Genomic DNA, 18,120 nt, shown 5'->3' with positions numbered 1-18,120 from the left:
GGAGACTGCGGGAGTAATTTCAGGGCTTTTGCCTTTATCGTTGTTGTTAGCAGGGGCGTGTTGCGAAGCATCGAGAGAGGAGGTATCGGGTTGAGAAGGTATCTCAGCGGAAGTTGTCTCAACAGGGCCAGGAGGCGTGAGAGGTTTATCAACATCCATGACAGAGTCGTCAGCACTGACTCTGGTACGTTTATTAGTAGAGGTGGTCGAAGGTGGAGTGTTCGAAGGGCCAGACATAGAGGAACCTTGACCAGAAACGTTGCCAGTTGGAGAGCTAGAGGCAGGACGTTTAGATGTAGTATCTTTGTTAGACTGGTTATTTTTCTTTTTGTTATCTTTACCCATTTGTAAAGTGTCGAGTAGTTATCTAAAATAAAGAAATTATAAAGAAAAAGTAATAAAAAACTCCGAAAAAAAATTTTTATTTTTTCGTAAATATTGTCAAGTGAGCAGAACGGGAGAGAGTTCTTGTTTTTGTTTTTAGTTTTATTCTTTTCCAATCACTGGCCGACGAGTTATTCAACAAAATGTTAAACATCGGCATTATAATATTTCTTGATTTACGTTTACTGCGCCATTTAACATTTTGCTAGATTTCTCGGTACCTAGTGATTGTAAAAAGACGATTAATAGCTCGTTGGGATCGCCTCATCGAGACGAATCGAATGGTGGTAAGCTCATCTCTTTGTGATCAATATTGACGGAGTTATTACTTAAAAACCATTTAATATTTTTTAATTTTGGAAATTGATCTAGTGATTGGATTTCGATGTATCTTATACCATTAGATTCGTATCATCAAGACGAATCGAATGGTAGTAAGATCGTCTTTCTAGGATCAATATTGGCAGAGTTATTACACAAAAACCATTAATATTTTTTTAATTTCGGAAATTAATCTAGTGATTGGATTTCGACGTATTTTATACCATTAGAACCGTCTCATCAAGACGAATCGAATGGCGGTAAGATCATCTCTCTACGATTAATATTGGCGAAGTTACGATACAATAAAGTTTTAAGTATAATTCTGGCTAAAATTATGTTAATTTTTGGCCGGAATTATGATATACAAATATAAGAAATTTTTATATAGTCACATCTCTTTATAATCACCAAATATGGACTGTCCCAAATGTGTGACTATAAAGAGAGTTGACTGTACTCAAATTATGACCCATTTTGAAGTTGGTTCTAAACTTTCACCTCCCAATGTTATAATTCTTAATGCTGGAGATCCACTATCAAATGATTCTGCTGTAGATAAATGCCTAAGGATGTATTTAACTGAAATTGGTATGGAAAATAATGGAAATATTAATGTAGTTGCTGATGAAGCAATATTTAGACGAGGTATTAGTTATTGTAAAACAAATCAAAAAACAAAAATGATTCTTGGGCAGTGGCATACAAATAAAGACATGATGATGACATTAATTACAATTTTTTCAGGTTATGGGATATTCAACATGGCAGGAATATTAGGTGTATGATTTTTAAATAAATTGGAAAAGGGTGTAGACTTCAGAGCAACTTCAAAAGTGTTGGAATTAATTTGGATTTCTGTGGGAATTGCAATTTATATATATATTAAAAAAAAAAAAACAAATGTTAGATAGTATTTTAAGTGAAGAAAATAATTTTGTAAAAGTTTGGTATTTGTATTTTCAATGGGCTAGCTATTGGCGTGCACATTGGTTTGGAATTCGATAGGGAATATTCAATCTACAACATGAAAGTTTAAAAGCTTTCTCACCTTTGTTTCCTGTTGCTGGTAAATCCAATTATGCAAGATCTATAACATATCATATATATTGTATAGAAAATGATCCTTTACTTCGTAAAATGCTTCATATAGCACCATCTGTTAATTTAACGAGCCCTGGACATTTTTTTGCATATGACGAAGCGTTAGAAATATTTGAGGTAACGTTTGTAAAACAAAACGTAATAAGAATTCCAACAGATGGGGAAGAATTAAAATTAAAAATAAAAGCTACACAACTAGAAAAGGAGCGAACAGAAATGCTGATTTGTGATTACATTGGAGATTCTGTTCAAAGTTCTCGTCCACATAATGTTCAATCTCGAAAGGAAAAGATTTGAGAACTCGCACATTTATTGATTAACGCTTTTGAGTCTGAAAATCCTCTTGAAAATCCAGTATTTGAATTCTGTAATAATTTAAATGATGATGGAGTTAATCAATTAGTTACTGCATATGATATTGGAATTAAAAGATTATAAACAATAGTAAATCAAGAAATTTTGTTAACAGAACATTATACAACTGTTGGTAGAAGAGCAAGAAATATTATACGTGTTACAGTTGCTGATATTACTAAGATGAAGAAGGAAAAGAAAATAGAAATGAGAGAAGAAAAAGAAAAGGAGAAAAGGAAAGGGAGAGAGAGAGGGAGAGAGAGAGGAAGTGAAAGTGGAAGAGGAAGTGGAAAAGGAAGTGGAACAAGGAAAAGGAGAAGGAGAAAGTGAGGAAGAAACAACTAACACTTGAACTCCAAACTACCATGCCTACCCGTACCTACTACCCACTATTATGAAAAAAAAAATCATTTTTTAATTAAAATATTAAAAATTTTTTATTAAAATAATTAAATAGTTAATGTAATACAATTTTAATAACATTACAATTACCATAATACTGTAAGACTAATAAAATTGATTTCTTTGATGACGTATGAAATATTTTGATTTGCGTTAAAAAGATAATGAAATTTCCATTATACATGAAAAAAAAAATAATCTATATAAGTAAATATAAATTAAAAATAAATTGATTTTCAAAAAAATAAATTAACACACATAAATAATTACATTTTTTTCACCTGATCCATCTGACATCACGAAAATCAAAAATCATTAAGAAATGATTTTTAACTATTATTCAACCTATATAAAAAAAAAGACAAATGAACCTATATATAAGATACAAAAAAAGTAACAGTAACATGAAAAAAATAATAATAATACTTTAGTATTAATCAACTTACAAAAATTAACATCATTGAAGAAATTGCCTATCTATTCAATCTATATAACGAAAAATAAATTAGTGATCGAAATATTTATCATTATAAATCAAAAATCATCGCACAAAACTTACCTTAAACAAAAATTCTGAGTTAAAAGAATAAAAAATTCCAAATTCATTAATAAATTTTGGCTCACTTAAAGAGAAATTAGTGAAATTAGCATAAGCAAATACTATTATAATCAGCAAATATAATTTAAAAGAGTCATAAATACAAGAATATATTAATAATTCATAAAAAAATGAGGCTTTATTATTTTTTTTTTTGTCTTTAGTATTAAAAATGCTTTCTATAATAGAAAAAATTTGATTTTTTATATTTTACGCAAAAGCTGCTTAGACAACCACCATTATTAACTTAGAAAAACATTTTCTTCTCGTGATTTTGCATATATTATCATCGTCAAAAGTATATTTTTCTCTTTTTCTCAACTTCAATCTCAAAAAAACCACTTTTTTAAGGTGGTTTTACATGAAATAAAAAAAAAAATTACTTAAATGGAAAGTGACGATAGAAATTAATAGAACACATGATTATCTATAAATTTTGTAATTTACACAAGCATAGTACATAAGAATTTGACGGTTAATTACAAAATAAAGTTGTTAGATCAATATTACACAAAATCGATTTATTATAGAAATGATCTGCATATGATATTTCCGGTGACTGTTATTATTTAAAATGTACAGTATAATAAAATTTATATATGGGAGGTGGTCAGTAGAAAAGGGGGAAATTCAAAAATTTTAAGATTTTTGGTTATTAAGCTAATTTTGTTTCCATGATCATGATTGGCAAAGTAAACTGATAAAAAAAATTTTGACCAAAATTTGGATTTTCTCCTTTTCTACTGACCACCTCCCATATGTCACATTCCTGGTATTAGCTTCTTATTCAATAAAATCCTTCCAACTATAAAAATTACCAACAGATAAATAAAAGTTTATAAAGAGTTATCAGAATTTTCAATAAAAAAAACTTTCATTATAATCTTGAACAAACTCAAAGACAAAACGTAAATGTTGGATATATACATTTATAAAATAATGCTTTTGATGAAAATTCATGAGTTCCATTATTGCTGGGCTATACTGTGTATACTTCTTTAGGAAAGAGGTTTTTCAAACTTTCTATTAAAAGAAAAGAGATTTTTTTGCAATTTTTTTGGCAAGAATTTGGCAAGGATTTTACTTTTACTAATTGTAGTATTGCTCAAGGTCAAGAAAAATTAGGTTTTCATTTAATGATGAAATATTATAATTTAAAGAATATTTCACATACTTCAGTATTAGGACTTAATGAACCTATCATTATAGAAATGCTACAAAAAACAGTTCATAAGGTTTTTTCTAATTGTTTTTTCCATCGAAGTCAGGTTAAAAAGGAAAAAACTTTGGTTCATAGCCTTAAATAAAAAAGTGATGAACTTGAAAAAATTTATAGCAATAAAGAAAATCCTATTATTCATGGAATAAAATTGAATGAAAATGGAAAAAATATTTTTTCAGAATCCACACAAACTCTTATGGTGATGCATGAAAAAGATAAATTAGCATTATACAGTATAATGCCAATCATAATATTAAATGATTAAAAGCTAAGATTGCAAAATTTGAAATAAAAAATCCAATTTGAATGATAAGACTACAGTCAACTCCCTCTATAGTCACTCCCATTATAGTCACATTCTACTATATAGTCACACCAGTTGAATGTTCAAAACACTTTATTATTAAAATCTATCCTATATAGTCACAATCTATCTATAGTCACTATCACACCTATCCTCAAAAATCTTATATTAAAAAGAATTGTTTATAATCACAGTTATATAAAGAATATATTAAATAACTTGGCATCTAATAATCGTACAAAGATGCACCATAGCTTGTTAGAATCGTCTCACTGAGACGAATCGAATGGTGGTAGTTTTATCCTTTTACGATCACTGGCTGATGAGTTATTCAACAAAATGTTAAGCATCGGCATTATTATATTCCTTGATTTACGTTTACTGTGCCATTTAACATTTTGCTAAATATCTCGGTACCTAGTGATTGTAAAAAGACGATTAATAGCTCGTTGGAATCGCCTCATCAAGACGAATCGAATGGTGGTAAGCTCATCTCTCTATGATCAATATTGACGGAGTTACTACTTAAAAACTATTTAATATTTTTTAATTTCGGAAATTAATCTAGTGATTGGATTTCGATGTATTTTATACCATTAGATTCGTCGAATCAAGACGAATCGAATGGTAGTAAGATCGTCTCTCTAGGATCAATATTGGCAGAGTTATTACACAAAAACCATTAATATTTTTTTAATTTCGGAAATTAATCTAGTGATTGGATTTCGATGTATTTTATACCATTAGATTCGTCGCATCAAGACGAATCGAATGGTAGTAAGATCGTCTCTCTAGGATCAATATTGGCAGAGTTATTACACAAAAACCATTAATATTTTTTTAATTTCGGAAATTAATCTAGTGATTGGATTTCGATGTATTTTATACCATTAGATTCGTCGCATCAAGACGAATCGAATGGTAGTAAGATCGTCTCTCTAGGATCAATATTGGCAGAGTTATTACACAAAAACCATTAATATTTTTTTAATTTCGGAAATTAATCTAGTGATTGGATTTCGATGTATTTTATACCATTAGATTCGTCGCATCAAGACGAATCGAATGGTAGTAAGATCGTCTCTCTAGGATCAATATTGGCAGAGTTATTACACAAAAACCATTAATATTTTTTTAATTTCGGAAATTAATCTAGTGATTGGATTTCGATGTATTTTATACCATTAGATTCGTCGCATCAAGACGAATCGAATGGTAGTAAGATCGTCTCTCTAGGATCAATATTGGCAGAGTTATTACACAAAAACCATTAATATTTTTTTAATTTCGGAAATTAATCTAGTGATTGGATTTCGATGTATTTTATACCATTAGAACCGTCTCATCAAGACGAATCGAATGGCGGTAAGATCATCTCTTTACGATTAATATTGGAGGAGTTACGATACAATAAAGTTTTAAGTATAATTTTGGCCAAAATTATGTCAATTTTTGGCCGGAATTATGATATACTAATATAAGAAATTTTTTATATAGTCACATCTCTTTATAATCACCAAATATGGACTGTCCCAAATGTGTGACTATAAAGAGAGTTGACTGTATTTGAAACCAAAAATCTGAAAGAATAAAAACGTCAGTAAATGAAATTTTAGATGAAAAAAAATAGGATCTATAATCTTGATAGATATGGAATAATACCTTTCTCTTGTGTTTTTCTATTCTTGTAGCCATTGTTATAATACCAATCTCCAAAATAAATCTTATCACATATCTTGTGTTGGTTTTAATATTACAATTGATATGGATTCATATTTTAATCAATCTAAGGGGATCAGCTTTTCACATCTTATTGTAGAAGCAGCTTTGGCAAGTGGTAATAATCATCATGCAATGCAAAATGCATTAGCAGTTATGGATATTACTATTCAAAGTTGCAGAAGTTCATATGATTGATATTAATCTCAGATGTTTCCTACCATCATATTAAAAGCAAAGGAATCTGCTAAACAAGCATTAAATGTTGCTATAGCCCACGCTAATACTAAGGGAAAAAATTTTTTACTATGGTGCGGCGCATCTATACTCATCAAATGAAAATTGGGTATTTTTAAACTTCAATAACTCATTAAAATTTTATGTTAAACTGAAAAAGTAAACTGATACAATTATAGATTAAAGGATTCTCTTTCATTCTATCGGATTTAATTTCCTCTAACTTTTATAGATTAAAAGTTATTAGCTTTTTAAGTTGGAGTATTTTTTATATAAGTCTATGTAAAATAGTGAAATTTTGGAATCAATTTTCCACGTGATTACGATTTGAGCCAATCAGGTAAATCTAATTTAATAAATCACGCAATGATCAATGGGGATGTTACCAAATAAGGCTAAACTATTACTTAATTTGGTAAAGATCGGCCTAAAATAAATTTTTGGACTGTTGATGAGTATAGATGCGCCGCACCATATTAGGTTTGATTGTTCTTAGTTTTACTCCCGTAATGCAAAACAAACTAGTGGAGAATTTATTTACTTGAATAATCTTGAAGGTAAAGTTGCAAATAAATTTAAATATTTGTTAAATATATCTAAATTTAATATTTATGTAAATAGATTATGAATCCAAGGTAGTTGTTATCTTTCATATACATCAGGAAATTATATAGTGCAAAAAGTTGCGCAAGTTTACACATCATAATATTTCGTAAGCTTTCAGACCCGCTGCAAGTTTGCGTAAGCGTAATATTTTGTAACTTTTTAAAATATTTTGAAATATTACGATATGCAAAGCTTCATAATTTTACGATTTGTAATATTCCGTAATTTTGCGGTTCGCAATATTTCGTAATTTTACATAATATTTCATAAATTTTCAGACCTACCGCAGGTTTGCGTAAGCGTAATATTTTGTAACTTTTTAAAATATTTTGAAATATTACTATATGCAAAGCTTCATAATTTTATGATTCGTAATATTCCGTAATTTTACTATGTAATACTTCGCAACTTTTTAAAATATTTCGAAATTCTATGATGCGTAATGCTCCATAATTTAATGATTCGTAATATTCTGTAATTTTACACAACTTAATATTTCGTAATATTTCAAAATATTTTGATAAATAATACTTCATTTTCTGTACTATAAGTTTATATAATGTATGTTTTATTAGATATAATTTTATTAAACCATAAAAAATTACAAGTATTTATTAATATATACAGAATACATAAAAGTAAAAAAAAGAAAGAGTAAAAAGTAACAATATTATTAGACGTAAAAAGAAGAGAGTAACGTTAGTATTAGATATAAAGATAAAAGAAATATTGTTATTATTGTTAGTATTAAGGTAAAAAGAGTTAAAGAAACAGTAAAAGAAGTAAAAGAAATATGGATATTATCGTTAGTATTAAAGTACAAGTAAAAAGGAATAAAGAAAACGTAGATAGTATTGTTAGTATTATGACATAAAGTAACAAAGAGGTAAAAAAACGCGTTAATATTAAAATAATTAGTAATAATAAATAAATATTTATATACCTGCAAAGTAATTGAACAAAAGAATAAAGAAATAAAGAGAAAGGAAAAAACAAACATGTTGTTAGTATTGTTAGTATCATTAGTATTAAAGTACAAGTAAAAAGGAATAAAGGAAACATGGATATTATTGTTAGTATTACGACACAAAGTAATAAAGAAGTAAAAAAAAATGAAAATAATTAGTATTAATAAACAAATATTTCTATATCTGCAAAGCAATAAATTATGAAATATATGTAAATATATTGTATATAATTAAAGAAATAATAGAAAGAAGAGACAAAAAATTAAAAATATTGAACAAAAGAATAAAGAAATAAGAGACAAAAATAAATAAGACAAAAAACGCATGCATGATTAAATGATTAAATTATATGCAAGGATTAGCCTAATTTTGATTGGCCAGAAAATACGATATCGTAAAATTACGGAAATCTGTATTTTAAAAAATCATGTACATCATACAGCGGGTGTGACATAAATAAATTGTGACTGAAATTTGTGTTCAATTTGTGTTCAATTTGTATTGATAATTCTGGTAAAAAATTATTAATTTTGGCCAAATTTCGTTAAATTTGTTAAATTTGTGTTAAATTTGTGTTGAATTTGTGTTGCATAATTTTTTATTTATTACAAGGGGATGATATTTAGTAATTGCATGTACGATGTACAAGATTTTTTTTATGATTTTTTTAAGAAATGTACACAAAATATTTAATCAGAATATAATTGTTTTATTTTTAAATATGATATATTGTTGATTTTTTTTTAAAAAAAAAATTGATTTTTTTAAAATTCAATAGAATGTGCTAATAATAAATTGTTTTATTTTTAAATGTGATATATTGATATTTATATTTAAAATAATTCATGATTTTCAATTATTTTTAATTAAATTAAATTGATTAAAAAAAAATTAATTTTTTTAAGAAATGTATGCGAAATATTTAAAATTCAATAGAATGTGCTAATAATAAATTGTTTTTTTTAAATATGATATATTGATATTTATATTTAGAAAATTTCTAAGTTTACACGGGGTGTTTGTACACGGGTCATATAAATATAATTTTTAATAGACTAATTTTTTGTTTTTTAATTTGAAATTGAATGCTACCGACATTATACTCTTTTACTTTTTATTCTTATTATATTACAGATAAATATATGTATTTTCACCTGCTCTGCAAATTTACTTAAGGCATTAAAGGAGGTTTTGAATGCCGTTTTTAATCTACTAATATGACCCGTGTTTAAACACCCCGTGTACAAATAGAAATTGCCTTATATTTAAAACAATTAAACATATACATGATTTTCAATTATTTTTAATTGAAATCAAATTAAGATTTTTTTTATTTTTTGATTTAATCATATTTATATTTAGATAATCCATATCCGCATGAGATTTAATTAAAATGTTTAATGATGAAAAGTCTAATAAATTAAATTTTAATTGAAACGAGAAATAAAATCAAACCAAAGAGGTATTGTTCAAATTTTATTTAAAGTGACATTTTACGACTTTCTTTCAAATTTTTACTCATCCCAAAATCAAATTATAAAAATCAAATCAAATCTAATAATGCTTCACCACACACGTTCACGTCATTCCCATTATAACGTCCATTAGAATTGGGCTATGATGGACGAACTTGTTGACATACGCCAAGAACAGAAACCGCGCCTACCACAATATTAATGGTAGAAGCCGCCATGATTTTTGGGACTCTGTTGCCAATAGGTTCATATAACTAATATCTATAATTTCTTTAAGAAAGAATTTAAATTCAAATTAACCAATCCATTTAATTGAATCAGAATAAATAGAATATTTAGAACGAGGGTTTCTGGGCAACAATGCAGCTAAAAGTGGAGGAACCTCGTCAGGGATTACCATGTAAGTAAATAAATAAAATTACATTCATATAAATTAAATGTATTTATCGAATATTCAAACTGATTTTGATATTTAGAACTATGTCCTTTATCGTAATGGTAACCCTGGGCGGCGGCTGTGAACGCGTACTGGCCAAAGATATTATCGCGAATTTAGAACGAGATTTTGAGAGAGGCCAGGTAATTATACTATAATAAAATAGTAGTGTCCTAAGACATATTAATATATTAATATGTTTTAGGACACTACTTGTTCAAGACTAATATGTCCTAGGATATTATAATCTAATAATTAATATGTCTTAAGACATTATAATCTATTAATTAATGTCCTAGGACGTTATAATCTATTAATTAATATGTCCTAGGATATTATAATACACATATTAATATGTCTTAAAAATGGGGTCTATTTTCTCTTTTTGTGACCTGTTGGTTAGTAAATATGGATGAGGTGCGCGCCTATTTGGTTATCTTTCTAGATGCAGAAATATGGTAAAAAAATATCATGTCGGGTGGCGCAGTAGATCTGTGATTAATTTCTGACTGATCTTTAGAATACATGATCTGATAGATCCAAGTTGGCGTCATGGTAGCAACCTGGTAGTGTCATGGAACTGTTATGGAGCTGATGTGGAATTGGTAGGGAACTAATAGGGAGCCAGAGAGTTTCTATTTGTTCGCCAGTTTTATGCCAGCTTAGGTGCCGAATTATTATATCCAAAAATCTGGCCGAAGTTATGGAATAGTGCTGGCCAAAATTAATTGAAATTTACTGCGCCAAAAATTTTGGGTAACGGACTAGTTGCGAGCTTATTGCAGGCTAGTTGCGGGCTCTTTCCCATTACCTTGCCGTCACATTCAAGGCAGTGGTTTGGAGATATCTGTTTGATTGCCGGATGAGACACAAAGTGCCGAATTTGCAATCCATCTATTTGCTAAAGATGTACCTGCCGAAACTAAAAAGGAAATTCCGAAAGGTTTCGGCCAATCAAATCAAATGCCGAAAATGCCGAAATTAGGCCGAAACTCGGTCTTAATTTTGGCCAAAATTAAAATTCGGCCGAAATTATGATATTGTGTCACGTGACGTTACACAAATTTCCAAAAAAGGAAATTTTGTTTCCCAGTAAAATCGGAGAAATGTGTCACACAAGTGTTACACAAATTTCCATAAAAGGAAATTTACACGTCGATCATTATTCCGGCCAGAATTATAGTATTAATGTTGGCCAATAATTTCGGCCAAATTTCGGCCTTTCGGTAAAAGTTTCGGCATTGTATAATTTCGGCAAATTTACTTTTAATTGTCTAAACTTTCGGTTTTAAAAAAGTTTCGGCCTTGGCCTAAACTACTTGATTTTGGCAAGCAACCTTAAATTCATGTACCGCAATCCATTCACTCACTTTTTGATTGCCGGTGAGGCACAAAGTGCCGATGTTGTGCCATTCTTGCAATCCCACCTTCTATGACCTTTTTGATTGCCGAGGATGAGGCACGAAATGCCGAATTAGTTCAGGCTATATGGCTTTTATACCCTTTTTTCGTGTATTCTCCTAAACCTTTTTGCCTTCCCAATCTCTTTCCTGCCTATCACCTGCTGGTGATTCACTCGAGCATAACTTCTTTTTTCTTTCCTACAGAGGGCGATCAAAATTATCCGGCCAGTTTATTTTGCTAAAATTTTGTAGATTATGATGTGTTAATGTAATATAAATAAATATAATTTTGTATTTATAATCACAATAAACAAATTCCCATGCTTCATATTTTTCGAAAATATGATATCACCTATTGTATAAATTTTATAAATTTTACAATTTTGTGTAAACAAACTTAAAAATCTTAAAAATATCATAATTCCGCCAATATTGGTCTGATAGACCTGTGCTTACCACCATTCGAATCGTCTCAATGAGACGGATCAAAAGAGTTATAAATCGTAAAATTTCAATCACAGGATCAGAAAATATCGTAGGTGACATTTAGGCTTTTAGAGCGTAATCATGTGATGAATATCGATCCTACAAATATTAAATTATTACCATTCAAATCCTCTCAGTGAGACGAATCTGATAAACCCAAAATTACAATATTTCAATCACTAGATCTTGAAATATCCTTAACATACAATTTTAAATTTTAAAATTTGCGAATTTCGCAAACTCGAAAAATTTCATAATTTACATATATAGTATTACACTTGAATAATACCTGTAATTAATATGCAATATTATGGTATAATACTTTTTCAACATTATGCTTGCATACCTTATTAAATTTTCTGATAAAACTACTTGAAAAGTACTATGTTAAAGATGCATTAAAAGGTATTACTCCAGAATATTATAAAAAATTTATCAATGGCATAACTAATTGAATTGGGAAGTTATTTTTGCAAATGGAGATAGAATTTATTATTAAAATTTTATCTAAATTAGTAAACAAAGACATAATGAATTTGTTTAACTTTAAATTTTTATTATTGCTATATTATATATATATAAGTTTTTCCAACTTGAAAAGTGGCCGGATAATTCTGATCGCCCTCTGTATATATAATTCTGCTTGAGTGGGTCACCATTTTTTTGCTTGTTTTTAGCTTCTAGACCCTATTCCTGTATAGTTACTACTCTGGGATACTTTAGGATACTACCACATCGACCACTTTGGAGTACTACCACATCGATCACTTTGGGGTACTACCACTGATCCAATATTTTACTAGCAAGCATATTCGTTCAAAATTATATAAAATTTTTATTTTGAACTTTGCTAGTTTCTCTGTTAGTTTATACTAGTTTCTTGCATATACACCATGCTTCTTGCGCAAAAAAATGCTAGCGAAAAAAAAGTTTTTTAAAGAGATAATACATACATTATTTATGTGAATCTAACCACATAAAAAATAGAGTGGAATATTCAATAAGAAATGGGCATGTTGCATATTTGAGAGTTTTTCATACAAATTGGGAATTATGGTTAGTTTAACTTTATTAATGGTTAGATCAAATTTCAAAGTCCAATACATAAAAGCACTAAAAATCATCCGATCTTTACATTTCCATATATGATCATCATACACTTGTAATTTGTTATGTGAATTATGACAAAAATTTTTTTTAAAGAAATCTTATTTAATTAACAATACACTTTATTTAATATTATTAAATATAAGGTGGTCCTAAAGTTATTGCATGGGAGTGTAATGAAATGAAATAGTTACCTGGTGTATACATAATACTGATGGGATATAATATATATAATTGTAATAGTAATAATAATACTTATTGTGATATGAAATTCTCAATATCAAAATCTGGTTCTTCCCCCTCAACATTTTCCCTTTCATTTTCAATGCTAACATAAATTATAAATAATATACTCCATAAATCTGCCCAGAAAAGTAAGAGCGAAATTGAATTGACTTCATTTTGGAATGTATAAAATAAAATGTAGTAATCTACTCCAAATAAAATGGTACTTATTATATATCCAACTATTTTCATTTTATATAAAAGTTCAAGGCAATAGAACACCACTAAATTAATAACTATAGCTAGAGATGGGCATATAACACGTTATATAACATTTATAACATATATAACATATATAACATTTTTTGATATTAGTTATATAACATATATAACATATATAACATTATATAACATTATATAACAAAATTGGCCAAAATTAATTTAAGTTAGCCGGAATTAAGTTCTAATTTCGGCACATATCACGTGACGTTACACAAGAATCCAAAAAAGGAAATTTTGTCTCCCAATAAAAATTGAGAAAATCTTTGACAGTTGTTACACAAGAATCAAAAAAGGAAATTATTTCGTCGATCACATCAGAAATTTTTTAATATAATTTTGGCTAGAATTATAGTCACTATACAATTTTTTTGGCCAGTATTATATTTGTTACACATTGTTATTTATGTTATATAACTGTTATATATGTTATATATGTTATATAACATTGTGTTATTTTATATTGTTATATAACATGCCCATCTCTAACTATAGCTGTAATATAAGAGTATTTCCAACCAAACTTGATCGCAATTACTACACTATAAATAACCATTGACAACGATATTAAAACAAGCATTATCCCGCCCCAAGTAAATAATTTTGGTGAGCAATAAGAAGTGAAGTGTCTTTTTGCTAATTCAAGAAAATTGACAATAAAAATAAGACTATCAAGTAAAACCAAATAGGTTATTGTTACACTATCAAGATTATTTGTTGCATAAAATACTAAAGGTTGATGACTAATTATCATAATTAATGTTAAAGGTATTGCGAGGATTATAATGGCTATTTCTATTTTTTTATTTAACTCGTCTTTTGAAATTAGAAATGTTATAATTGCTATTAAAATAGATGCAATAGTTCTCCAATATAAGGCCGTTGAAATTATTGTTAACTTGCTAAGACCATCTGCCACATATATGAATAAAGGTGGGAAAATGAATGCTATGAGGATTATCAAGGTTCCAGAGACAATAAATTTTGTTTTCATTAGTTCATTTTTTATACATTTAAAAATACACCATATTATTATAATACATGTTATTATTGAACAATAGAAAGCTATTAAAACTATCATAAACTTGCTGAAGCCTTGTGTTTTGTAACAGAATAGAAGGGGGAAAATAAGAGCTAAGAAGAATATCAAGATTAAAGAGATCATCGACCTGATAAATTTAAGTAGAAGTTTTTGTTTTGGAATAAGCGTAATTAAAAGAATTAAAGTGACGATTATATAGGGAACATATTCCTTTGTTTCAAAGTTAAACATATCAGAAATCGGTATTCTTGCTAATGCAGTAGGGAAAAAATAAGTTGAGAAGAATAGAAATTTGACGATTTTTTTAAACATTATTTTCCGTTTTATTAATATTAACTGTAAGCAAAAAAGTAATTTTCGAAACCCCTAAAAATCTTAATGGCTTAAATTTTATTTTATTTTATTTATAAGAAGTAATGGCTATCTTAATGGCTTAAATACAAAAAAGAAAACTAATAAAGATCATACGACATCGTGGGATGATTTTTTTTTATCGCAAGTTGTCACTAGTTGTACTAGTTGTTTGTGTGACAGAATTTGTTTTTATTATTGCAACAAGTGTTATTACACCAAGATTAACTACCCCAAGAACACCACCAAAAAATTTACTGTAACGTGACCGCAACAAATTTTATTGGCCAGATTTATTTTGTACAACATTGTCTTAGAATTATTTTTCGTGATATTTATTTACCGGTTAACTTCAATTTCTATATTCGACCTGAGTTTGCAAAGCGAACATCTCTCTGATCTCCGATCATATAGCTCAGCCTCGGATATGCCCAGAGATGATCATTAGTATTTTTCGCATATAATAATTTGGCAAATTTCAGCCGGGGCCCCAGCCAAAAACACATATTTTAGATAAGCTTTATTGGTATAATGGCTGAACTACGCGACCAAGTTTCCCAGTACATAGGCTTCGAACCTAACAAAATTCGTCTCCCAATCACAGAAGATGATAGGTGGGTGTTTCGTAAAATAATAGCAGATCAGGAAGGAATGGCAGATATCGTAATGGACGACTATCGATATTTACTACAGCATGGTCATAATGGTAAAGGAGGTAACCTGATCCATATTGGCTGGTTATTAGCATGTACAGTGGTCCAAGCTAAAAAAGTCTTAATAAATCCGCCCAAAGATTTACCAGAAAAGCTATTAGCTCACACCAAGAAAAGATTCAAAGATGTTCCATTTGCGCCAGTACTTATACGGTAGTCGATTAGGATTGAAAATAATAATGATCTGGTCTGGGCGAAAGGCGCTTTGCATGATCCCTATTTATATAATTTTCGTAGGTGAAAAATTGGTTACTTTTTTTCCATATATTCCATATTTTTTTCCCAACCACGATCCATATAATTGCAATAAGTAGTAAGGTAAGTATAGAATATATTAATATAGGCGACATCAAGAAGCTCGTGACGATAAGAGCAGTCGCCTGTAAAGATACCGCTTCTGTGCCACCCACAGAAATTATTTGGGACGAAGGATTAAGAGTGGAAGGTTGTGATGAATCATTCATAGGCAGGGGTAGAGTATTGGTTACACCACGATTTCCCGACAACCTTTTTTCCGACATACCCTTTGCCTGATAACGATCACCCGACAAGACATATTCCCGAATGTATATTTTACCAACATGACACATTCCCTAATGGACATTATACCGACATGTTAGTTCTCCCGACATGACATTATCCTGACAACACATTTCCCGACAGACATTTTCTCGACATGACATATACATTAAAAAAAGCGATTTCCCGAATTTCCCAATTATTTAAAATAAAACATATGGAGAAAATTTTTTTATTTGTTTATTCATATATTTATTTTAGTAAAAATTCGCAATTTCATGTACACTATATATTTCATTTTAATAGTGCAAATTTTTAATAAAATAACTTGCAGCAACCCGTTGTGTCCCTACAAAAATTTATTTTAGTTGCATTTATTTATTTCCAGTTATTTTTTTAACAACTTTTTAAAAAAGAATTTGCCATAAGACAATTGTCTTATTAAATATATCCATGTCTTATAAAGTACAACGGTTTAAGAAACCTTTTTTTAAAAAAAAATTGTTATAAAATAGTTATTTTTTAAAAAAAATGATAATAAATTAAAAATAAATTTAGATAAAAAAGTAAATTAAAACGGTTTTAAAAAATTATTAAAAAAAATGAAATAATTATTAAATATATATATATATATATATATAAACCATGCTGGTCGTGAAAAATCACATTGAAAAAAAAGGAAAATAAAGAACTGTTAATAACAGTCATTTATATTTATATTTATAAACATGATACATTTACTTTTTGTAAATCATCTCAACATGTCAGGAAATTTCTGTTGGGATATGTGTTGTCGGGATAATGTCATGTCGGGAAAACTAACATGTAGGTATAATGTCTATTAGGGAATGTGTCATGTCGGTAAAATATACATTTGGGAATATGTCTTGTCAGGTAATCATTGTCAGGCAAAGGGTATGTCAGGAAAAAGGTTGTCGGGAAGTTGTCCGACATTGAGAGTACAGTCCCCTCTCGATATAATGAACCCTAGGTTCCAGCTGATCAGGGCTTCGTTATAAGCAACTTCGTTAACACTATAACGAATTATTCGGTATTGTATAATGAATTCTTCGGTATAGGAATATCGGTTATACAGATCATGTGACTTGTTGATCTGATTACTGATAATTTAACATTTTTTTTAATCTTTTTTTTATAGGGGTGCTTTCTAAACTTCAAAATAGATGCCTAGAATGAGAAGTAAGTGGGAACTGGGGGGTTTTTTATATTAATTTCGTTTAAAAATATTTACTAATGTTCTTTTTTTATTTTTTTTATTGTAGGAAACTTCCTGGACTTCGAAATGGACGCCTGAGACGAGAAGTAAGTGGGGAACTCAATTTTTTTTATTTAAGAACATTTACTAATGTTCTTTTTTTATTTTTTTATTATAGGGAACTTCCTGGACTTCGAAATGGACGCTTGAGACAAGAAGTAAGTGGAGAACTCGATTTTTTTTATTAATTTCGTTTAAGAACATTTACTAATGTTCTTTTTTATTTTTTTTATTGTAGGGACTTCGAAATGGACGCTTGAGACAAGAAGTAAGTGGGGAACTCGATTTTTTTTATTAATTTCGTTTAAGAACATTTACTAATGTTCTTTTTTATTTTTTTTATTGTAGGGACTTTGAAATGGACGCTTGGGACAAGAAGTAAGTGGGACAACTCAATTTTTTCTTTTAATTTCGTTTAAGAACATTTACTAATGTTCTTTTTTATTTTTTTTATTGTAGGGACTTTGAAATGGACGCTTAAGACAAGAAGTAAGTGGGACAACTCAATTTTTTCTTTTAATTTCGTTTAAGAACATTTACTAATATTCTTTTTTATTTTTTTTTATTGTAGGGACTTCGAAATGAACGC

At 28.7% G+C, this 18,120-nt stretch overlaps 3 protein-coding genes across 3 annotated transcripts; 2 read left to right on the top strand and 1 right to left on the bottom strand.

Moving 5' to 3' along the window:
- Positions 1–1,172: 1,172 nt before the first annotated feature.
- On the top strand, positions 1,173–2,493 carry OCT59_000804 (uncharacterized protein; the record flags this gene model as incomplete). Its single annotated transcript, XM_066139120.1, has 3 exons — positions 1,173–1,487; positions 1,714–2,035; positions 2,255–2,493. 3 exons carry the CDS (start codon positions 1,173–1,175, stop codon positions 2,491–2,493), a joined length of 876 nt encoding a protein of 291 aa, XP_065988554.1.
- Positions 2,494–14,096: 11,603 nt separating this feature from the next.
- OCT59_000803 (uncharacterized protein) lies at positions 14,097–14,624 on the bottom strand (the record flags this gene model as incomplete). Its single annotated transcript, XM_025328274.1, has 1 exon — positions 14,097–14,624. One exon carries the CDS (start codon positions 14,622–14,624, stop codon positions 14,097–14,099), a length of 528 nt encoding a protein of 175 aa, XP_025167342.1.
- Positions 14,625–17,316: 2,692 nt separating this feature from the next.
- Positions 17,317–18,116, top strand: OCT59_000802 (uncharacterized protein; the record flags this gene model as incomplete). Its single annotated transcript, XM_066139119.1, has 8 exons — positions 17,317–17,328; positions 17,448–17,455; positions 17,539–17,578; positions 17,650–17,689; positions 17,770–17,799; positions 17,880–17,909; positions 17,991–18,020; positions 18,103–18,116. 8 exons carry the CDS (start codon positions 17,317–17,319, stop codon positions 18,114–18,116), a joined length of 204 nt encoding a protein of 67 aa, XP_065988553.1.
- Positions 18,117–18,120: the final 4 nt, after the last annotated feature.

The sequence above is a fragment of the Rhizophagus irregularis genome, chromosome 1, assembly GCF_026210795.1.
Source record: "Rhizophagus irregularis chromosome 1, complete sequence".
Classification (NCBI taxonomy): domain Eukaryota; kingdom Fungi; phylum Glomeromycota; class Glomeromycetes; order Glomerales; family Glomeraceae; genus Rhizophagus; species Rhizophagus irregularis.
The sequence above is the reverse complement of the archived record's forward strand: the minus strand, read 5'-3'. Positions and strand labels throughout refer to the sequence as shown.